Genomic DNA, 24,220 nt, shown 5'->3' with positions numbered 1-24,220 from the left:
GATCTTTCAGAATTTTTTCCTGCGACATTCCTTGCAAGTCTATTGGAAATGAAGTTTTGTATGTATGTTTCATTACCGTTTTGCAGATTATTATGTAAAATAAATACACTCCAGCAATAATAGTTTACTTCTACTTCAGGCTGTGCTTTGGTATAAGCCATTCAAATGGTTCATTTCCACAGTTATTTCAGAATAAGCTTTTTAAAAAAATTTTTTTTTATGTTTTTATTTATGTTTGAGATACAGCGTGAGAGGGGGAGGGGCAGAGAGAGAGGGAAACTCAGAATCCAAAGCAGGCACCAGGCTCTGAGCTGTCAGCACAGAGCCGGGCACAGGGCTCAAACTCACGTACTGCGAGATCATGACCTGAGCCGAAGTCAGATACTTAACTGACTGAGCCACCCAGGCGCCCCAGAATAAGCTTTTTTAAATTGCAGATAATGCAAGGTTGATTTATAGGTGATGAAGCTTGGGTGAGAATGTTCATTTCCTAAAGGATAACTGCACATTTGTCACCTTGAGAATGAAGTATTTGGAAAATGAACTGATTTCTAAAGTTGATAATCACTTTGTCCAAGAAAATGGACTGTCAAGCAGTGGGTCATAGAATCATGGTATTAGAACTGGAAGAGAAGTTAAGGATTACCTAGTTCTTCATTTACAGATGAAAAACATTCAAGACCAGAGCAGGTGAGTAACTCCTATAAAGTCTATGGCTGTACAGCCAGGTGCTGTGGTTCAAAATGCCATGTTCTTTTTCTTACATAGTCTAATCTGACAGCTCTTTCCCTGAAAGGAAGTAAGGTAATCAGGGCCCTGGGATCAAAGCAATGAGGCTTGTCTTTTGGGAGTGAAAGTGGTGGTGATTTAATACAGTTGGGCATCCAAGCTTAGGAAACTCAAATACTTTCCAATATTTACAGATCAGGAACTAGATTCCATTTGGTAAGGTCCAACCCTGGACTGTTGGCACTTCCTCTTGACTGACAATGGTAGAATGAGCTGCAGCCAGGCTTTCTACAAATTGTCAAAGAGCATTGCTGAAATAATGTGAAATTGACCATCAAATACCAAAGCAAGACAATCCTTTCTGATACAAAGTTGGCTGAAGAGAAGAGCCTGGGTTGGGCTGGAGCCAGTGCAAATCTGCAAGCAATCCGAGTAGTTTGCTGTTTAGGATACTATAGGCATGTTGAAAGATTCTTACATTTCTTTCATCTTTAGCATCTGAAGTTTCCCTTTGTCTACCACCTATTGTGTGAGACTTTGTGAAAGCTTTGGCTCGAGCAGCAGAAAAATTCATGGCGGCTCATTTTCTGGTTGCATACAACCATTTTTTGGCTTCTTCTTATATGGAATGAAGCCACGCACCAGGGCTTTGACCTATCTTGACTGTCCTGAAAACCCAAACTTGAACTGGACTCTTCATTATGGAAACTAACTGGCTTGACCTCATTTGATTGGAAAGTCTTTTGAAGAATTACTCAGTAATGTGAAAATCACCAATTATTACAGTGAGGAATTCTTGGAATGCAATGTGCTATATAAGGTATTCATAGATTTTATTGCCCTTTATTGAGGTACCATAATAGAAGAATAATTGGGTGTCCATTGTCTTATGGAAAAAGAGATCTTGGTTCAGATTTTTGCTGTGCTCTTGATTAGTTATTAAATAAGTTATTTAGATAAGTTGCATAAGCTCTTTGTACTTACTCTGTGACCTAAGTTAACTTCTTATGTATAAAATGAGGATATTATTTACCAATATGAATGTTGTAAGGTTAAATGAGATAACTTATGAAAGACCTAATATAGGCTCTAATACATAATAGTTACTCAAAATATGATAACTATTATTGTTAGGCTTATTGAAAATAATGTTTAATAATAATTCAATAATATTATTTTACCTCTTAAGGAATTCCATGCAGAGATTGTTACTTTCTCTGTCTAAAATGACCCTGACACCTAGGAAATTGTGATTCCCAGAAATTAAAAGGAAGAATTACATTTAAAATCTACTTGTCTTGTAAAGGTTATTCTTGGCACATGCTTGTATTTTAAGCCTAAAGTCTGAGACTTTGCTGAGATAACATTCCAAGGTACAGCTTTGTCCAGCAAAGGGTTTGTTCTGAGTTGTGATATAAGCCTAAAACTGTATAAATGGAAGCAATCTTCTGAGAAAGAAAATTAATTTTCTTTGAGCCAAATTGAAGTAAGAATTGGACTAGAAGTAATCTTATTCACTTACTCTTAGGAACTATAATAATAGAGAAGAATTGGATTATGACTTATCCAAGCCCTTGAAATGACTTGAAATACCCTTGAAAGGAGCCAAGTACTGTGAGAACACTTTGGCTATGCAGTGTGAGTAGGCAGAGATATCTGTGGTGGTATTTTGGATGTCAGGGCGATAAGATTCAGGTGGTGGTGGTGGTGGTGAGCTGGGTAGGTTTATGGGCTTTATTCCTGGCACTGAGGTATAGGTTCTGTCTCTTTGCAGGTACTTTATTGTAACAAAACTCTCCATTAAGAGAGAAAATTACTTTTCATCCTGAGTGCAAGAACATAGATGTTCTGAAAGATGCTCATTTCACTTTATCTCATTGGAGCTGCAAGAATGGGCATGCGGTCGTGGGAGGAATGTGTCAGTTGGCAGGGAGAAGATTTGTGGAAAGGGGAAGGAGCCCAGAAACTGCTCAGTGAAGGTCTTTTCTCCTGCAATTCCCAGAATCTTGGTGAACAGGGTCTGGCTGGGCCAGGCCAGTGAAAAGAGAGAGAAGAATAACTAAGGCTTTTAACAGGTGTACAGCTGATTTGGGGTGTATGTATATATCAAACTGTGCTATGATTAATTCATTCTTAAGTGTTGATTCTTAGAAATCCTAAAGATTATGATCTTGTCATTTATTAAATATGTTCATTGTGTTATTTCTTTTCTTTCTTTTTTTTTTTTGTGTGTGTATGTTTATTTTTGAGAGAGAGTGGCAGAGCACAAGCGGGGGAGGGGCAGAGAGAGAAGGAGACACAGAATCTGAGGCAGGCTTCAGGCTCTGAGTTGTCAGCCCAGAGCCTGATGCGGGGCTTGAACCCATGAACTGTGAGATCATGACCTAAGCCGAAGTTGGATGCTTAACCGACTGAGCTACCCAGGCACCCCATCATTGTGTTATTTCTTACAAAAATCTTTTTATTATTGCCCTTTACCTCTGAGCCCCTGTTTGTAGATGAGGAAAGTTAGAGTCAGTTACTAATTATCTTGCTTCAGTCCACACAATTGAGAAGCACTGAGATTTGAACCTTGATATGTCCAAACATAAAGTCCATTATCTGAACCAGCAGTTTTTAAATTTTTTTGATTTCAGGATTCCTTTACTCTTAAATTATTTTGAACCTTAATATGCTTTTGTTTGTGTGGGTTTTATCTCTTAATGTTTACCATATTGGAAATTTAACTGATGAATTTTCACTTTGCTTATTTAATAAAATTTAATTTTTATTTTAAAGTAAATATTTAATAAATACAAAGTTGTAAATACAAAATAATAAACATAGCACAAACAAGATATTTTGTGAGAAATATCTATTTTCCAAAGCAACAAGAAAAAAATAGTAACAGGAATGGCATTGATTTACATTTTTATAAATTTCTTTAATGTCTGATTAATAGAAGGCAGCTGGATTCTGACTTCTTTGTCTGCATTTGATTTGTGGTAATATGTTGTATATGTATGTGAAGATGTACATGAAGAAAAACCGGCCTTACACACACATATGCACTTGAAAAAAGGAGTTTTAAATAACCTGCAGATAATTGTGGATATTCTTCTTTCATAGTACACCATCCTTCAATGAGTGGTAATTTCTTTGTAGAATCTGAAAGAATATCAATGGGCTTTTGTACTTGGTTAAACTAAAATTCACTGTGGGTTTTTTTTTTTTTTTTAATGTTTATTTTGAAAGAGATAGCACGAGCTGGGGAGGGGTGGAGAGAGAGGGAGAAGGATCTGAAGTGGGCTTTGCACTGACAGCAGTGAGCCTGATGTGGGTCTTGAACTCAGGAACTGTGAGATCATGACCAGAGCCAAAGTCAGACCGTCAACCGACTCAGCCACCCAGGTGACCCCACTGTTCTATCTTGAAAATTGAATGGGTCGTTCCACCCAGGCATAATTTGGGTAACATCATGAATTGGTTATTTGGAAAATATGGTTTCACTGAGTTTTTCTGATCTCTCAAAGATCGAGACATTTTATTCTACAATATGAAAACATTCACATTCATTAATAATTATCAGTGTAATCTGAATATACTTTAAGGATTGGGGAGTTGTCAAGTTCGTGGTGGGGAATACAAGTGTTCCAGAATTTTTAGTTTTTTGTTTGAAACCTCATATTTTATAATGGACAACAAATCCTCTCAGTTGTTTTCCTTGAAACGATACGCTCACTTCATTCACTTTTGAGAAAATGTCTGCCAAATACCCAAGACAGAATAACTGTATTTGTTAGTCATTTTATGTTTCATGTAAAAAAAAAAAAAAAAAAAGTAAAAAATAAAGAACAACAAAAAAACCCAACAGCAACTTGTTCAGTTGGTGTCTCAAAAAAGTGCACAAGTGCTTTTCCTGGAGTCAGCCGTGGCACTTGGGGAAAGTAGGGGAGAGAGGTTTATGTGGGCTTTCCATTTTGTTAGATAGAAAATTAAAAAGATACAGACTCATGGCACAAGCTTTACTAAAATCAGTATTTTTTTTTTATTGCTTCCTTAAGGACAGTTTAAAGTGAAGCTGACTTTTTTTCTCTCCCAAGTGCTCTGGGTGAAGAACACTAAATAGGTGTATTTTCTGCCAGTTGCAGTTTTCTCCACCATTTATTTTGTACCATCAGTGTGGGTGTCAGCACTGTGGCAAGCAATTACTATCTTAATATTTTTGTGAAAACAGTTTTAACTTCCCAAACCCCTCAGAGGGTCTCAGGGACCCCTAGTGATGTGTGGGCTGCACTAAGAACCGTTTGTGACACTGTCTTGAAGAATAGATTTGGCAGCTGATGGTTTATCTGAGTGATGCTTACCTTCTTTCTCTTGCTGCTTGTGATTTTTTTGCATGATTTTTCCTCAACTGCAGTTTCCGCCATGTATTAGGAGCACCTCCAAAAGGAGACTGGCAAAGGGAATTCACCACTGTCCCTTATCTTGTGATCTTGGGTCTGCTTTGTTTAATCTTAGAAATTTGGAGCCAAAAAGGTCCCTTGAGACTTCACTTTCTAGATCAGAACAATGAGTTTCTAAAGTTGGCCGGGTTCAGGGGTGGGGTGAGGAGAGTGGAAGCAGAGAGAAACGAGCAACTCTGAAACAACTTGAACCTGTCTATGATAAAACAGTAACTTTTGACATCTGCACATAGATTCCTTCCTTGAGTAAGAGTTTTTTTCAGAGCTCTTTTTCCTTATCATGGTCTCTTCCAGCTCCTGAGCAGCTGATTTGGAATTTGCCTAATTCAAATTTACAACATACGGTAATTACACTGAATCTGTGGGGGGTACTCAGTGATGCATGCTATCAGAGTCAGAAATAATTCTTGTTTCCAGAACCTATAATCATCCAATTTGAAATGGTGTGCATGTTGGCAATATGTAAAACAAAACAAAAAAACTGTATATAATATGCACAGAAGTGAAAAATGGAAATAATTTTCTACAGGAACCCTAAATTTATGATATGCCATTGCAGGATCATGTACATGAATCTGCACAATAGGGCTTCCATTTTTTTTATGCCTTTAGGTTAAAGATACTGCTTTGAAATTTGCCCAGTTTTCATCTTTACCCATTTTGTTTGTATACTGTTTCCTCTCAGAAGTTCACTCTCACCTCTGTTCTCTCCTCCACAGTGTATCCCAAATGTAGAGGGGCTAGGAATTGATAAGAGAGGGGAAAAAGTGAAGACTGTTTTGTTTTTTTTTCCCCTGTAAACGCATAGCCTTTTTGCTGAAATGACTTGGCTAACCTTGGATCGTTTGGCAAAGAGGATAAGGAGGTCAACCATGGTGGATTTAAAAAGTTCTTTTTTTAATTATTATTAAGTTTATTTATTTTGAGAGAGAACGTGTGTGTGTGTACGTACAAGCAGGGGGAGGGGCAGAGACAAGGAGAGACAGAATCCCAAGCAGGTTCCACATCATCATCGCAGAGCCTGATGCAGGGCTTGAACTCATGAACTGTGGGATCATGACCTGAGCCAAGATCGAGTCGGATGCTTAACCAACTGTGCCACCCAGGCCCCCCCACTGTGGTAGATTTTTATCTTACTCTTCCCTAAATCACCTAGGGTTGTCTGGGCCAGATCAAAGACCCAGGGAAGATCTCAGGGTTTAGAAAAAGAGATTAACCTTATGAAATTAAACCTCTCAGAGGCAGGAATTGTTACACTCTAGCCGACTTGTTAGGAACTGTGCAGTTTGTTCCTGCCTTTCACTGTGAAAATTGTTTTTAAGGCACTTATGCTCAAAATCAGCAACTGGGGCTGGAGGCATCCATAATAGCACTGGATTCAAGAAAGAGAAGCTAGCTAAATAGTCTTTATCCCTGCATGGAAATGTGTTCATATTAGTACTTTGAGTCAAGAGAATTGTGGCTCCTGCCATGCGTGGCTCCTTCCCTCCTTCCCTCCCTTCCCTCCCTCCCTCTATTTTATTTAAACATTTTCTTATCTGTGAGTCATTTGCCTCCCATTTAGTTTGTGGCTAAAATCCCTGAGTTGGAAGTGCTGGTGGTTAAGGCAGTGATAGGTTCACAGGGTGTCCTGGACCATCTCTACTCTTTAGAGGCTATGTCTAGAAAATCAACCAGAAGGAACTACAATAGTTGTTGTTCTCAGCTCCTACACTGGAGTGTTTTTATGGGCCACTGAGATAGAAAGTGTAGAATTGAGATTGCTCTGTATCATCTGGAGTGTATGGTGACTCTTCATTCTAAAATGAAGACCTCCGTGCCCAGCCCCCGGGATTCCTGCTGCATGCCTGCCATTGAGGGCCAGTTTCAATCACCCAGCCAGACCTCACAGGCCAGGCCACTGGAGAGGCCTCGGAGAAGCTAAGAGGCTTGAGTTTCCAGAGCAGCTAGTCAGCGGATTTCCATAGTGACTGCCAGCCTTGCTTTAGTGTCCTACCATTTATAAAAAGAAAATTTATTTACTATTTCTAGGCTTCTAATTATTTGCACTTAAAAATGTACAGTGCCTCCTGAGATCTAGCTGTAAAGGGAGAATAATTAAAATAAATCAACTGAAAGTATCCAGAGGCAGAAGCCAGGAGACGCTGTATGTGGTGGTTTTGAAGCCTGACGGGTGGCCAGCTCTTTTAGTTTTTGTCAGCTCTTTTTTTTTTTTTAAACGTTTATTTATTTTTGAGACAGAGAGAGACAGAGCATGAACGGGGGAGGGGCAGAGAGAGAGGGAGACACAGAATCGGAAGCAGGCTCCAGGCTCTGAGCCATCAGCCCAGAGCCCAATGCGGGGCTCAAACTCACAGACCTCGAGATCGTGACCTGAGCCGAAGTCGGATGCTTAACCGACTGAGCCACCCAGGTGCCCCTTGTCAGCTCTTAAGAGACCCAACGGGTGGTGTTCTTTTGCTTTCCTCTCTAGGTATCTTTTTGATATTATTTGCTTATATGTGGCTGTGTTAGGTGCATACATTTTGTGATAGCCTGCCTGAGACACTTGGGAGAAAATACGAGATAAGCTGCCTGCTTTTCCTACCTTGCTGCCTCCGGGGGCTACCTGTAGACCTGAGTTTGCATCACGGAGATGAGCACAAAGAATGAGCTTGAGGATAAAGGAAAAAGGCCCCAAACAGAATTTAAAAACAGGCATCCTGAGTCCATCAGATTTTTTTTTTTCTTCAGTCAAGATGAAGATTTTAAGGGATTTTTCATCCTTAACAATACACGTACGATTGTCGTCCTGTTGTTATAACAGCTTTCGAAACTAGCTTCTAGAGTAGCAATCGTGTCCAGAGCTGGTGGGCCTGTTTTTTGCTTGGTGTTTTGGAGGAAGGAAACCAGTTTTGGAAGGCATGTGGGTGATGTACCTCAAGTCCCATTTCTGTGATAGTAGCAGACTTTTTTACTTACTTGTCAGTACCTAGTGAAGGCTTATTAATCAGGTATCATGCATTCTTTGAAGATGAATGCCCTGGAGGAAATCCGTGGTAGCAAGTGTTTATCCTCAGTGCCTGAAGGTTCTGTTTGACCACTCTGCTTCATCTCTAGGAGTTATGGCGAAGTGCAAATAAAAATCAGTAAAAATTCTCTATGAACTGCATTCAAACCCACCATTTAAATGCAAGGTGATACTATTTAAAATGAATTAAAGAAAAACATGATCTGTCATGTCTTGGCTTTGATGATGGTATGCGGCGCCTGCAAGTTTTTAAGACATTTTAACATTCATGGAAAAAATTAAGCAAATCATTAACCCTATTGAATTCCCAGAAGCCCCTAAATGCTGGTTTCTCATTGGCTAGTTCAGTGTTTTCTGTGGCCTAGTGTGCCAAGAAGGACTTGAATGTGGATTTGGAATCATGCCTGAACTTCACTGCTTATGTCGTCACGTTCCTAGCTTGCCGCGTTCCCTGTGTAGTCTTGGCTCCTTTAACAAGCAGGCTGTGGGTCAGTTGTGGTGGAAAAAAATACACTTAGCAGGTTCCTTTTTTAGAACACTTCCTACAGGTCACCTCAAGTCTCCTAAGCAGTAAAATGCAAGGGAGGCACATGTATACCTTTTGCCCCCTTTTCTTGCACGTTGAAATGCTGTGGTTTTTATGGTTACCATATTGAAAAGTACCTACTTCGTGTGATGGAGTCTAGGTCTGCCTCCGTTATTTCCTCGAAGTGAAAGTTTCTGGTGGAACAGTAACTGTGTTCACTGGGCTTTCTCATGGCAGAGCATGTGATGAACCTCTGTGATAATTGTTTTTATTTTTAACAGATGGGTCAGAGAGTTTCTGAATGAAGAAAACAGGGGTCTTGATGTTCTAGTGGAATATCTATCATTTGCGCAGTACGCGGTCACGTAAGTAAAACTTGGCTTTTGGCTTTTGAATTTCGTGTGGTCACAGAAGATGCAAGAGAGTGGTAAAATTACATACCGCATTGAGGGGGAGAAACCCAGCAGCAGATGTGGTAAGGTTTAAGGAGGTTTGTTTCTACTCAAGTAGCTAAAAGCAAATCACGTAATTGTTATTAGAAATGCTTTCAAGGCAGAAGTAAAACGGGGGAATAAAAATCACCCTTGGAGGAGTCCTTATTTTTAAAAGAGGTAACTTTCTTCAGTGCTCAAGTTACATTACGTCCATATGGTAGAATACCCTAGAAGATACTGAAAGAGGTACGTGATATACTGTTGAGTGAATAACACATGACACAGAAGAGTGACTTTTTATTAGAAAACAAAACAAAAATATATACATTTGTACGTGCTAGCAAATGCAGAGAAAATAATTGCAGATGGGGATACCAAATCTAGTGGGACTGAGGGGAGGAGTAAACAGAGGCTTTGCTTTTTTACTTGATGGGTATTTGTGTTGTTTTGACTTAGCCTTCGTAAGGTGAGGGAGGAGAAAATTGGGGCAGAGCAGGAAAAAAAAATTAACTTATTTAACCTTGTTTTTTGTTAATTCATAAAATTTTCCCATTTGCGAGGCTTCTGGAAGGATTTACAACAGGAATGAGAAATGTACATTTGGATGACACATTTTCTTCTCCACATTCCTTCCTTTAGTCAAAAAAAAGCAAAAAGATTGCAGTATCCACCGATAGACTCTCTCACACACACAGATTGAGGAAGTAATACTTAATAATTGTATTTACAATTTGTTTGGAAGACATTTTGACTTGGGTGATAGTGTTTTCCCCTCTCTCCATGCTGCCTTTAAAAGCAGTAACTTGTTTTTTTATATCGCATCATTCCAAAGAAGTCCTAAGACTGAACCAGCTGTTATCTTAGAACCCTCAGCACTTCCTTGAGAATGCTTGAGGAGAAAGCTGTAATTACTCCTACCTAACGGATGCAGAAATGACAGTATTAACTGAGACTAGCTTAATCAGTTTCAGGTTTGATAATTCTGGTGTATGATGTGAAGTAGAGTAAGAGACACCGATGGACAAGTTCTTAGCTTTTTAAGAAGTTGTCCTCTGAGGTATAACCCCACTTTTTATAGGCTATTCTTCCAAAGGGGGTTTCTTGTCTATGTCCATCATGTCAAAAACTGCTAACCTCTTTTTCACTTTATATTCTGTGACAAACACGATAATACTACCCTGCTGCATTGTTTAAAATCTGAAGGAATGGTTATGTAATCGAGGAAAAGCTAAGACATTTCAGTGGAAATTTCAATGGAAAAGGATGGCACGCTATGTATGAAATGTTTGCTGTGATTAACCCTTTACCTGTATCACGATAGAGCCTGTGAACCAGTTTTCCCAAATGTACCCTCACTTAGGACCAGCAGGAAAAGGAGGTGCTACCACGAGGGGATCCTAGTTGTGGCATAAGATCAAACCCAGCAAAAGATCAGAACTCAGAGCTGTGGTTTCCTAGTCTCATTTTTTTGGCGTTGCCTTTACATTCTCTGCTTGCTAGGTTTGGTTTGCTTTTGCCTTGTTTAGATAAGTTTTATATAGATACATAACTTATGTTCTTTCTTGAAACTAACGGGCTGAAAAGTTCCTTACTGTTCCTTGGCTTGTGACAGTTTCCTAGCCCAGGTAATGTGAACCAACAGGTTCATGTTCCATCCCTAAGTAGGATGCTTAACTAAGGTGTGTGTTTCCTAATTCTGCTCTGTAAGGGGGGTGGGAAGGGTGAGCTGAGAGGAGTGGGAAGCTATGGAACAGCTGACCAGTGACTTGGGGGTTGTAGAGTGACTTGGCGAGAGTAACAGTGACACGGGTGATCTTGGGGTGCCCCCCTCAGCTTACCTTCTCCAGTATCAGTTGTAGACTTCTGTTTTTAGTTCTTAAGGATTTGATTACTCAATCCCACCTCTTTTCTGTTCAGCTCTGCTTCGTGCATCCAAAAGCATGACAAAATGGCCAGATCCATTCACTAATGATACATCAGTGGCTCATCCGAGTTTGCAGATGACAATTCTGACGGAATTCTAACAGAATAACTTTATTTTGGCCATCGTACTTTTATAAAAAGTCAAACTTTTTGACAAAAAGTCCTACTGGTTTTTTCCAATATGTATTGTTACTGTCTCTTCTGCAATAGCCTCTCGAATCTTCCGTGTGATATTAAGTGTAGCTGCCTTCTGTTTATTCTCTGATCAGGTGTTGCCGGGTGGAACTATGGGTAGAAACACTTGATGAAGTATTTTGTTGAGAAAGGAGAGCTACTAACTTTGGGAGGAGAAAATGCATACAACACAAAGGCCTGGCTGTTTAAAAATTTTGTTCCTAAAATTATGCAAAAATGAGCAACTTAACTCTCCATTTATTCTAACATGGTTAACATGAGTAATAACCTCAAAAAATGTCAGAGAGAAACAACAGTCCTACTTTAAAGAGCACCACATTGGGAAGAGATTCCAAAATCAAAGCAAATCCATAACTTTGCGAGTAATGTATCACATATGGTTGGAAAAGTACACTTGCCAACACACTAGGAGAAAATGCTCAGTGAAAATTGATGGGTAGGAATAAATTAGTCTAAGCCTACATATTGACTTGTTAAAGCAAAATGAAGACAGCTGTAAGATCTTTCCTTCCCCTTCCCCCATAGCAGTGTTAGCAGTTGGTAAATTAGTAAGCCTTGTAGTAAAATACAGATAACACATTACTATTTATTTCTGCGCTGTTGTTCAACTATTTTTTTTGCCTTGCCCAGTATTTGTCATTTTGTATTCTGCAAGTGAACACTGAGTCCGTGAAAATTCTTTTATGTTTCTTTTTCAGTTTTCTTTGTTTGCAAAGACTACCCATTGTAAGGTGCAAATGTATACTAGGAAGGAGCATGTTATGCACATCCCTGCATTTGTGTGACTGTGAACTTTTAAGGCTTCAGTGGCATTTCTCTTTTGTTTTAGTTTTGATTTTGAAAGCGTGGAAAGCACTGTGGAGAGCTCGGTGGACAAATCAAAGCCCTGGAGTAGGTCCATTGAGGATCTACACAGAGGAAGCAACCTGCCCTCCCCGGTGGGCAACAGTGTATCCCGCTCTGGAAGGCATTCTGCACTGCGGTGAGTTCCTTTAATCAGGAGGGAGGCATTGTGATAGGATATGCGGGGACAGCAGAGTTCCTGGCTTCTGGTGATGATCCTGGGCTACAGATTGCTGTAACTTCTCACGCAACCCTTGGATTTCTATTGATGCAAAGGAAAGTTTCTTCAGGAGTTTATAGGAGCATCAGTGGGACAGTATTCTGTAGCTTTAAATAGATTTCTGGGAACACCACACCTGCACTCAGCACAGAAAGTTCTGCCAAATGATGGAATGCAGTAGACTCCATCGGCAGCTTAAGTTTTCAAAACCAGGGAGATGCTGACTTTGTGATTTAGGCTGTGTGTTCTGGTAGAGGCAGCACCTCTTGAGATTTGGGGTTCTCAAGAATTCCTTGTTGGCTCTTCATACTCTTCTCCCCTCCCTTCTTCCATTGGTAGCTCAGGTGTGTGCTCTGTGGGACGTGTTCTTAGTCCTAGGTGCACAATGCTGTAGTGATCCTTTTTATTAATGAAATGCCTTTAAGCAGTGCTTCTTTGGTTAGGTGTGCTCAGTTGCCAACCTTCTGTTTCCTCCTAAGAATTTGTTCTCTAGTCTTTCATGGTTGAAATACCACCATGCTAAGGAAGGATGGGTGCTGATCATCTCTACTGCTAACGGCTGGAATGTCACTGCGATTGATTATTCACTCATTTCCACATTCATTCACTGAAAAATATTTTTGAGCTTCTATAATTTGCCAGGCACTGTAGTTAGAGTTAAGGTACACGGATGGATAAATCAGAACCCTGTCTGTCAAGATGGAGATGACATCTAGTGCAAGTTCTTAAAGGTTGCTGTTTTGCAGAAGTTTAATAAAAATTTTTATTAATAAATGCCTCATTCCCAAATGTTGCTTATTCTTTGCAGCTTGAAAAATTTATGTCACTTATTTCAGACTTGATCTGGCAAGTGGATGTTTTTCCTGTCCATGTTTAAGATCCCCACGGATATTGGGTCATTGGTGGTGGGGTCCCATGTGTCAAGTTGTAAATCAGTGAAAATGTGGCTTTCAGACTTTTCGTAGCTGGTAGCCTTTTATTTACCTTTTGTCCCTTTGACTTAGGTTTTGGTCATAGAAAGTTAATATCTCAATAATAAAGTTCAGTTTTGCTGAAGGATTTGACATTTGAATGAGATGCTTCCAATCAACCATTCAGATTTTCCACGTTTGAAGATGCCAAAAATAATAATGGGTTTTGAATGGTTCAATAATAATGAAGAGCAGTGTTTCAGTTCGTCTCGTGGTATTTGCAATAGGCCAAGAGCTATATAACTTGCTAGTCTACGTCAACTTTACATGTGGACAAGGCTGATTTGGAAGTTGAAGAAAGGCCAGTCATGCCTGAGGAATTCCCTAATGACCTTGGTACAGGAATGGAAATTCTTACCATTAGTGTAGATACAATTATATGTAAGGAATTTAATTGACAAAAGTACATTTTAATTCACTTTTTTATCATTTCCTACTTGGAATGTATCATATATTGGCCAGGTACCACCTTCACAGGATTCATTTTTCTGATTAATAATTCATTATGCCTAATTTTGAATTAGTAAAGACTGTTCATTGAGAACACATTGTTTCTAGAAGAGTGGAAGAATCAGGAAAATATGGGAATATTTTAGGTATAAGGAGAATGGTAGTCCTGGACCCTGGAAGGCATTGTTTGACAGTTGGCTCAAGGTAGATCCTGTTAGAATTAATTTTAAATTGGAAAAAAGTGGACCAAAAGTATAGATAGACATGATGGAAATGCTGTTCTGGGAAAGTCAGCAAGTATATGACATGGATGGTTGGCAGATGTGCTAGAAGATGACCAGTTAAGAAACCAATATCACATTCTTCTGTCTTGTGTTTGAACAGTTTTAAACTGAGGAATGGAACATTTGAATTTCCTTTGACTCTTCCTTCGTGGGTTCTAGTAACTCCAGAAAATCAAGGTGGCAGTAACTTTTATGCTGCTTATTGACCTGAAGCGTAGACTTTTTTTTTTTAACGTTTATTTTTATTTTAGACTTTTGTTTTTGAACAATGTATATTAATGATACTCTTGTGGTTCATGGATTTGTGCCTGGATTCTAATTCTGTATTTGGTCATTTGATAGCATCTGTGACTTAAAAAACAAAACAAAACAAAACAGCAATCAGAAGTACAGGCATATGGTACATGTTGCTTTTCATATACCCAAAGATTGTTTACATTTTTTTTCTTTTCCTCCTCCTTCTTCTCTCCCCTTTCTTTCTCTGCTCCCCACACTTCCTTCACTTTTTGGCTTTCTTTTCGTTGCCCTTCTTTTTCATTCTTCCATCTCATTTCTGATTGTCTTCTCGTCCTCTGCTTTGTCCTTTCTCATCCTCCTGTCTCCTCTCCCTCCGGTTCCATTCATGTCTTACACCACCACCAGATTGGTTTCTCTGCCTGAGTATCTTCAGTTCAAATGCCACCAGAGCTGCTCCTCTCCCTGTTGCCTCTGGAGCAGCTTCAGTTTACACACTGATGATGAGGCTTCAAACCGGAAAATCTCGTAAGTCACGGGTGGACACGACACCCATGAGAGCTCGTAGCGCATGGTGGCAGGGTATTGCGACCGATCCCCAGGTTATAATATGATAACCTCATGGCTTACTACCATCACCCTGTGCTGGAACAAAGTCCACTGCTTTTTAAACTTTGGTGCACTCTGTTAGCATATTATGATTCCTCAATTTAAGAATCTGACCCTTTAAGGTATATTGTGTTAATGTTACAGGTTTTTTGAAAAGAGTAGAAGGATATGAGTTCATGTACTGTAGCTTATTCTGGTAGCTTTGTTTGATAAGAGTGTCTTCTGTATCCAAATGCAGATTTTAGTTCCCTCATCTTAATCTCCAGATAAGAACATTGATTGAATAGAAATCTGACCCTATATCACTTGGCGAAAGGGGTTCAACTTGGAAGAAGAAAGGGGATTTCACAAAATTGACAACATTTTATAAATGGGGCTTGATGAAAGAAAAAAGGAAAAACACTGTTTTTACACAAAATTTTAATGTTGATGGACACTCTCCTCTTTGTATTCAGTTTTTAACTATTTAAAATGGAAGATTAAAAATTTTAGGATATGACATTCACCTTGAGTTATATTAACTGTTAGGTTTTATCTTATCAATTTGTCAACGTGGCCAGTGGTAAAAACATTGATATTGATGTGGTGGAGACCTGGGATTGTAAGCTTAGGGCCTAGTTTTCCTTCAGTTAAGATTTCTGTTAATGTGGCCATAGGTCTGGCTAAATTAAATGATGCTATATATGCACATGAGTACATGTTTGATTTTTGAAGACAAAGGTTGTATTAATTCAGATGTAAGAGAAAGTCATTTTTAATTTTTAAGAACAGTTACTTAGTGTCATTAGACTAAGCAGTGACATAGTAAATAGCTGTTTGGATTACTTTTTTAATGTTTATTTTTGAGAGAGACAGACAGCATGAGCAGGGAAAGGGCAGAGAGAGAGAGGGAGAAACAGAATCGCAAGCAGGCTCCAGGCTCTGAGCTGTCAGCCCAGAGCCTGACGTGGGGCTCAAACTCACAAACTGTGAGATCATGACTTTGAGCCAAAGTTAGACACTTAACTGACTGAGCCACCCAGGCACCCCTCTGTTTTGAGTTTTAAAAGAAATGGGTAGAATTCTTTTTTTTTTTTTTAAATTTTTTTTTTTCAACGTTTATTTATTTTTGGGACAGAGAGAGACAGAGCATGAACGGGGGAGGGGCAGAGAGAGAGGGAGACACAGAATCAGAAACAGGCTCCAGGCTCTGAGCCATCAGCCCAGAGCCTGACGCGGGGCTCGAACTCCCGGACTGCGAGATCGTGACCTGGCTGAAGTCGGACGCTTAACCGACTGCGCCACCCAGGCGCCCCAAAATGGGTAGAATTCTAAGAGCTTGGAAGAAGGGGCCAGATTTTAACTGGGACTTTGGGTGATGGCCAGAGTTGATCTTCAGGGTGAGGAGAGTGCTTCAGGTAGAAGTAAAGTGAAGAGGCATGAGATGAGCAAAAGTGTATATCTGAGATCCGGCATGTTTGGGAAAGAGGGAAGAACCTGTCCTTTGTGATGGAGGTAGAGGGCTATTTAATGGAGACATTGGGTCATAGACAAACAAAGCTGGAAAGGGTTTGTTAGCAACTGCCTTGTAGGTAACCCCGACTGACCCTTCCCATTTTGGTAAGGGAACCAAGATCCACATTTCCTCTAAGATGTTAACTTCCATAAGTATTTCTTCCTAAGATCCCCCAGAACAAATTTCACATTTTTTCCTGAGATTATTATCAAAAGGAATGACATTTCCTGAGTAGTCATCAACTGAGTATTTACCATCTATTATCCTTAGTGGATTTACATGAAGAGCCGAAGAGTTCAAATTTAGATCGTTGTTGATAAACACTTTAGCACAGTTACCCCATTCCTGGCAGTGTTTTCCATGTCAGTAATTTTTAAAAATATTTAACAATAGGCACAAAGGTAATAGATGACATTGATAGGATTTTTATTGGGGGGGAAAACATATTGAGTGTCTACCGTGTGCCAGGCACTGTTCTAAGGCCCTTCAGTGATTTACTGTTCACCATGGCTTTATGGGATAGTGATGACTCTTATCCCTGCAAAGAAGCTGAGGTCTCTAGTGGTTAAGCAACTTTCCTGAGATCAAACAGTGAGTATAGGAGGCGGGATGTGAAGTGAGCTGGCCTGACTCCAACTTTTAAACCATGTTATCCTGCCTATTTATTCACAGGATGATTTTTTTCTCCCTCAGTAAATAGTCTCTGTTATATCAGGGTGTCCACCTGTCTTTATGTCAGTTGTACCCTGCAGGAAGGGCTTTTGCTGATCCTTCTCAGAAAATGTGCCTTTTTCTACTTCATGCAAAGATGCCAGAGGAGCTACTGGAGACCCTCATCAATATGCTGTCAACATAAATGATCAGTATAGCTTAGCTATTACAAACAAGTTACATAGAAACATGAAAAAGTAACTTCTAAACAAAGGACAAGAGTCAGACAAAAAGTTCTGCATTTATATGATTTCATTTTCGCCTACGTGCAGATGGGAAGGCATTGAAAAAGAGTTTATCAAATGAAAATAGTGACTGTTTTTCACCAAAGGCGAGATTATGAGTAAGCTTTTTTCAGATTTTTGTTGGTACGATGTTTTAGAACTGATGTAAAATACATGTAGTATATACCTATGAATCAGACGCCACCTAACAAAGAACCTTGAATTTTGGAGTTTGGGTTTTATCTGGTAGGCAGCAGAATGGGAAAACACATGAGGTAGTTGAACTTTTTGAGCGCGTAGGGTCTAGTGAATGCACTGGGTGTTGATTGGAGGAACAGATAGCTGATGCTTGGACCTCTAAAGGAGGTACCTGAGAACTTAGAACATAGAGCAAAGGCCAAGTATGAAGATGTTCCAGAATTGACTTGGTGGTCAAAGTGGTAAAGAGAAAATTTTGTGTATGATTGATTAGAAGAGAAATAGAATCATTAGTAGAAACAGCAAAGTTGGAATCTGGAAGAGATCTCATATGTGGTTATTTGAACACTTTTTGTTGATGAGGCACTGAGCTAAGACCTTATTGTTCAAGGAGTTACCTAGTTCCTGCAGACCTATTTCCACGCATGGACCAATGGCCCATGTAGTTGATTTGGCTTTGTTGCAGTAAATACTTGTGTCCACAGCAGTATTCCTGATGTTATTTAAATATATGGGAACACCAACTCTGTACCAGTTTGCGTGAAAAGTAGGAGGTATTCTGGAAGAAGCTTTGAAGCTCTTACAAGTTCTTTTATTTCAATAGTAGAGCTTTACCTTCAATTTTAATTGTTGGGGGAAGAAAATCATGTAACCTCTTAAACCATTATAGTATTAGATTAAAAAAAAAAGATCTCTTAATTGTATAATTAGAAGCTAAAGCAGTTTTTACCTTGATTCAGAACAAGAAGAACAGTGTTCTGTTCATTTTCTAGTTTATATAAATTAGGGATGTAATTTCTAAAATGATCGTTATTCTCTTTTCTCTTTCCTCTTCTGCCCTCAAGTTACACAAAATCAACTCAGGTTTTTTTATAGTATTTTATAGTCTTCATTATTGAGAGTTGTAATCTGTATTTTGTTCTAGAAGTAGTTCTTCTCCTTGACTGCATGTATTAAAACTTTCCATATGGAAAGATACTGGAAAATCTAATCTATTTCCATAGAGTCCAACTTAAAGGGGGGAAAATTACAAATAAAAATAGGTTAAAAAAAATGTTCTCAAAGCCTGAGAGTTCTCTCTGTTCATCAGATAGTGGATACTGTTTGAAAATTTCATTAACACTGAATTTAGAAGGAGAGAAAGAGAGGAAAGTAAAGAATAAAAGTAAAAAGGTAAGATAAAAAAGGCAAAAAAGAAAGAGTAAAGGAGGAGGAGAAAAAAAATGAGATGTTTGTTAAAGGCAATACTCGAATGTTATTTCTGAGGGAAGAGAAATGTTCAAGATACTCCTTAACCTGATAGACTTTTGTTCTGAAGATCTAAGGTTCCAGAATGCAGTATCTATATAACTATCTGTAAAATACTTTCTAAATTTGCAGACTTTATAAAAATAATCTGCAACTACAGACTTCCAATTTTACTTTTCAGCACAATTTGTAAGAGAAACAAGTGAAGGTGTTGGGTTACTGTGTTTCAGGTTTTTGTATTGCTTTGTTTATTTGAAGTTGTAAATAAAGAAAAACGTACTTGGATTAAGAATGTACATTTCAGCTTTTCAGCTAGGAGCTGATATTAATGGCCCTGCTAGTGAAATTGATGATAGCTCTATAGCTTGTGGTGCACCATACAAGCAGATTTGTCAAGTGTTTTCCACTATGAGAAACATTTATCTCACTTGTTCCACCTCTTCATTGGGTCTTTTCTCCAATGGAAGACCAATTGAAAGAGGTTATGATCTGGAAGTCATCTGACCAATGCATTGTTGGGGATCTGTCTCACAGGTACTCTGTTACATATGATAGGGTCTGGGACCTCCCTCACATGTTATGATAGTAAAGAACTTGGCTCCATAGTGAGCGGACAGTCCATGTTAACCATATAGGGTTGAGGGGAAAATTTGAAGATGACGCAGGAACTTCCTACAGCTGTGGTCCAGGACCTTCATCAGCAAGACTTAACCACATACTTAACAGGTGAATGGTGCTTTGCCAAAGTGCTGAGGATACAGAAAGATACATAAACTATTTGTATAAGATTCATGGTTACTAAAGGACATTTTCATGCTTACATCATTAAATCTTCATGAATTTTGGGGGGCGGGTATTCAAGGACTATTAGCCTGATTTTACAGATGAGGAAGCTGGGACTCAGAGAAGTTATCCATACCTAGTAAGTGACAGAGCCAGGGTTTATAATCAGTCTTCTGACTTCTGTGTCAGATGTCTTTATGATTTGATTGAGAAAACATGTGTATGTGTGTGCTCCTGCACACTGACCTATGTTAAGTGTCATATGAGTATAACCAACACCAGTGTATGGAGGCCAGAGTGAACAGTAAAACCTAGGAAAGATTCATGATGTGGTCTGGATGTGAAAGAGCAGTGAGTAAGACTTGGAGGAGGGACTCTGAAAGGGGAGAAGGAGGGAGAGTGGTATGGGCAGTGGTTCAGTGGTAAGACCACATGGTTTGTTTAGGAAACAATGAATAGATGAGTCTGGCTGGAAGCAGTTTAGAAGCAGTTTATGTAATATTTTGAAGGCCAGGGTATGGAATTATCATTTTAGCTCATTGGCAATGATCTATTGAAGGTTTATGAAAAGCAGGGGTGATTTGGAACAAACATAGAAATATTTCTATTTAAAGGTCACAGGAGATAGATGGTTTCCTTGAACACTTTTCACATAGGGATATAGATGAATTAATTAGTAACTCAATGGCAAATACCTTTGTCAGAGGGAATGTAATGAAAGCTTAGAAGATTCAGACAAATAAGGCTCTCCATTCATATAGTGGGTTGGCAGGCTGTTTGCCCACTTACTCTGTTCGGAAAGCATGTATGGAGATCTTTTGATTCATAGGTTCTGTCTTGTCAGCTGGTCCTGTAGGAAGTCTAGGCAAACAGAAAATTTCAAAAAGTAATTAAAAAGGTCCATTAGGAGATTTGGGTATTTCTGACTCCCTCTGCCCTCCCCTCTGTTTCCTCTTCTCTCTTCACCTCCACTCTGAACTATCTGGATTCAACTGTTTGCACTCTGTTTCTTTTGGCTGTGGAGACCGTCAGAAAGTGCTTGTTTCACTTTTTTCAGCATCATATATTTTATGAGGTTAATTGATAGAAGAAATATGCCCAAGTGATGTCATGTCTGAAGAGTAAGTGAGGAAACCTAAAACCCCAAATCTTGGTAAAGTTATATTAAGCCCAGACCTTGGAACCATAAAAGACTAGTAAAATTAGGTCAAATCGTGTGACATACCCAGTTGGCATTGCAGCCCTATTGGGTTGAAACCTTACCTTAGCTTCCAAGGAAGTTCTAATTACTGTTCTTTATTTATAGGTAGATATTAGTTTGGTATCTGAATAGTTAGACTGTGTGAAAATACTTTTTGTGAGAGAATATACCCTTTCTTTTTCCTGTTGCCATTAGGACTTCGATATTACAGACTTCACACATGTTGGCAAGAAAGGTCTACAGACTTTTGAAAAACATTTTTTTGCCAGACTCTGGGAAAGTCTGGTTTAGGTCAGTTCAGGAAACACTCATTCAAGGTTCCACAGTAATATATTGTCTGTGGATAATACAAGGTCACAGGGAGAGACAGACGTGTACACCAACCCACATACAAGAATATGTCTCCATGTCTAGAAGTAAGTATATGTTAAAACAGTAAATTCTGATCCGACTTATTTCAAGGTATCACTGGGTGAGCAGCAGCTTGTCTTGACTGAGTACTTGGTGCTTTGCAGATAGATCTCTGAACATATCTAGCATTGATCACATCCAGCTTTTGTCCAGAAGTAGTGTTCTTTCCCCTGTACTTCCAGAATTATCAGACATGCTGTGTGTCCTTCATTCTTAAGCTTATCACCTCTTTTTTTTTAACATACCACTTTTATTATTTTTTTTTATTTTGTTAAGAACACTTAACATGAGACCTTATCCCCTTAACATTTTTAAGTGTACAATGCAGTATTGTTAACTATGGGCACAATGTATAGTAGCTCTCTAGAACTTATTTATCTTGTGTAACTGAAACTTCATTATCATTGATTAACAATTCCCAGTACACCCCTCCACCCAACCCCGGGCAGCCACCATTCTGTTCTCTGCTTCTAAGAGCATGACTGTCTTAGATACCTTATTTAAATAGGCTCATACAGCGTCTTTCCTAATGGGACTGGCTTATTTCACTTAGCAGGATATCCTCAAGGTTCATCCATATTGTTGCCCATTGCAGGATTTCCCTTTTTTTTTAAAGACTAAATAATATTCCATTGTATGTGCTTACATCTTACATTTCTTTTTTACTTTTTATTTTGATATAGTTTAAAAAATGTAATAATAGTACAGTGATCTGTCTTATGCTCTTTATACGGATTCAAGAATTAACATTTATCCATTTATTCCTTGCACACTTGTTTTGTAAACATACACACCTTTAACCACTTGAAAGCATGTTACAGAATTGTGCCCTTTTACACCTAAATATTTTAGTGTAGATTTCCTAAGACAAGGATTCTCTTACATAACCATGGTACAATTCTCAAAATAAGAATGTTTTAATATGGACACTGTTTCTTAGTCCAATCTGTTAGTTTCATCTATTACCCTACTGTCTTTCATAACATTTTTTTTTTCCCCAAACCCTGTCCAGGATCCAATGTAAGGATCATTTATTGTGCTTAGTAGTTGTGTCTGTGTAGTGTCCTTGAACTTGGAACAGTTCCTCATCCTTTCTGTGTCACGGCTTAATATTGTGTGTGTGTGTGTGAGAGAGAGAGAGAGAGAAATAATTTTTTATTGAGATAAAATTTTATAATGTGTAAGTTTCAAATGTACAACACTATTTGAAAAATTTGTATATTGCAATATGGTTGCCATAGTAGCATTTGCTAACACCTCTATCATGTCACATAATTCCTATTTCTTTTCTTCATGTATTCATCTGTTGATGGACATTTAGATTGTTTTTACATCTTGGCTATTATAAATAATGCTACAATGAATACAGGTGTGCAGATATCTCTTGCAGATTTTGATTTCCATTCTCTTGGATAAATACCCAGAAGTGAGGTTGCTGGATCTTACGGTAGTTCTATTTTTAACTTTTTGAGAACTCCATACTGTTCTTCTTGGTGTCTGTATAATTTATATTCCCACAAACAATGAATAAGGACTTTAATTTCTCCACATCACTGCCAGCACATGTTATCTCTTGTTTTGTTTGTTTGTTTGTTTGTTTTTTGATAGTAGCTATCCTGACAGAGGTTAGCTGAGATCTCATTGTAGTTTCGATTTGTATTTTCCTGATGACTGGTGATGTTGAGGATCTTTTTAGATACTGTCAGTCATGTGTATGTCTTCTTTGGAGAAATGTCTATTCAAGTCCTTTGCCCATTCTTTAATTGGGTTATTGGTTTTTTGGGTTTTTTTGTTTTTGTTTTTGTTTTTTTCCTATTGAGTAGTGGAGTTCTTTGTATGTTTTAGGCATTAATGGTTTGTAACTATTTTCTTCCATTTTGTAGGTTACCTTTTAACTCTGTTTCCTTTCTGTGCAGAAGCTTTTTAGTTTGATGTAGTCCAACTTGTTTGTTAGATTCTTAAACATGAGACACTAGTTCACACTTAATATAGCTTCCTTTTTAAACTCTTACAATGAGTCGTCGTTTAAGGGTGGCAAAACATGACTCCAACCAGAAGTCTAAGAAGCATTAACATGTAATTCAGGCTACTAACATGTGTCTGGCAAGAAAAATTCCTGTGTGTCTAACTTGTAGCCACGCAGATTCCAAGATCCTTACTTTCCTAGGTTTTCTTTGCTGGCCTTGTCATTCTTTTTTGGAGTCAAAAATTCAGGTTTTACTTGCCTGGTCATTTCTTAACAGTATCAGTCAATGGATTGGAGCTCACTCATCAGTCATTCTGAAGAGCTTTTGAAGTAAATACTTTCTTGGGGTACCTGCATGGCTCAGTTGGTGGGGCTTGACCTCAAGTCCTTGAGATCAAGAGTCACGTGCCCCACAGAGGCGTGCCTGGGTGGTTCAGTAGGTTAAGTGTCCAACTCTTGGTTTTGGCTCAGGTCATGATCTCGTGGTTCACAAATTTGAGCCTCACACGGGGCTCTGTGTTGACCATGTGGAGCCTGCTTGGGATTCTGTCTTTTTGCTCCTACCCTACTTGTGCATGCACACTGTCTCTCAAATACAAACTTAAAAAAAAAAAATCTGTTTCTTAAAAATAAATAGAATGAACCAAATACCCTCTTTCCCCATGGGACCTGCTGTCACTGCTCTGCAGGTTGACATGCTCACCACCTGCCTCTCAGCACATTCATTGCTGCACATGAAGTAGGTGGTTCAGATGGCAGTTGTCACCGTAGTATTAAACAGGAAATGTTTGTATAGGTTTCTTAAAACATATCTAGAAATTGCTTGGTTTTTAAATGCTTATTACTCATACTAACTTTGACTTGTACCTTCTTATTTTGTATACATATATATAACTACTGGTGCATATAATTAATATAAATGGTTAGAGTCAGTTCTCTTGGGTTTTGGTCTTAAGTCGGTTTTGTAATCTGTTTCTGTCCATATTCACAGAATTTTGTGAATTCCAATTGGCAGTTTTTCCAAGACAGTGTGTCTTCTTCAAATGCTAGGGTAACATTTAGGTTTGAGTTCAGTGCTTGACAGAATAGCAGACAGTTCTCAAAGCTGAT

General features: G+C 38.7%; 1 protein-coding gene across 2 annotated transcripts in view; it reads left to right on the top strand.

The window, feature by feature from the left end:
• FMNL2 (formin like 2) overlaps positions 1–24,220 on the top strand; it is a 309,457-nt gene that overhangs the window by 210,385 nt on the left and 74,852 nt on the right. For both annotated transcript variants that reach the window (XM_047085655.1, XM_047085654.1), the window contains exons 5-6: positions 8,992–9,075; positions 12,092–12,244. In XM_047085655.1, the coding sequence (XP_046941611.1) occupies positions 8,992–9,075; positions 12,092–12,244 (237 nt within the window). The remainder of the gene's footprint in view (positions 1–8,991; positions 9,076–12,091; positions 12,245–24,220) is intronic.

The sequence above is a fragment of the Lynx rufus genome, unplaced genomic scaffold (genome assembly GCF_022079265.1).
Source record: "Lynx rufus isolate CCGP_SWC_20201006 ecotype Redwood Valley unplaced genomic scaffold, mLynRuf1.p SCAF_2, whole genome shotgun sequence".
NCBI classification, from domain to species: Eukaryota; Metazoa; Chordata; class Mammalia; order Carnivora; family Felidae; genus Lynx; species Lynx rufus.
The sequence above is the reverse complement of the archived record's forward strand: the minus strand, read 5'-3'. Positions and strand labels throughout refer to the sequence as shown.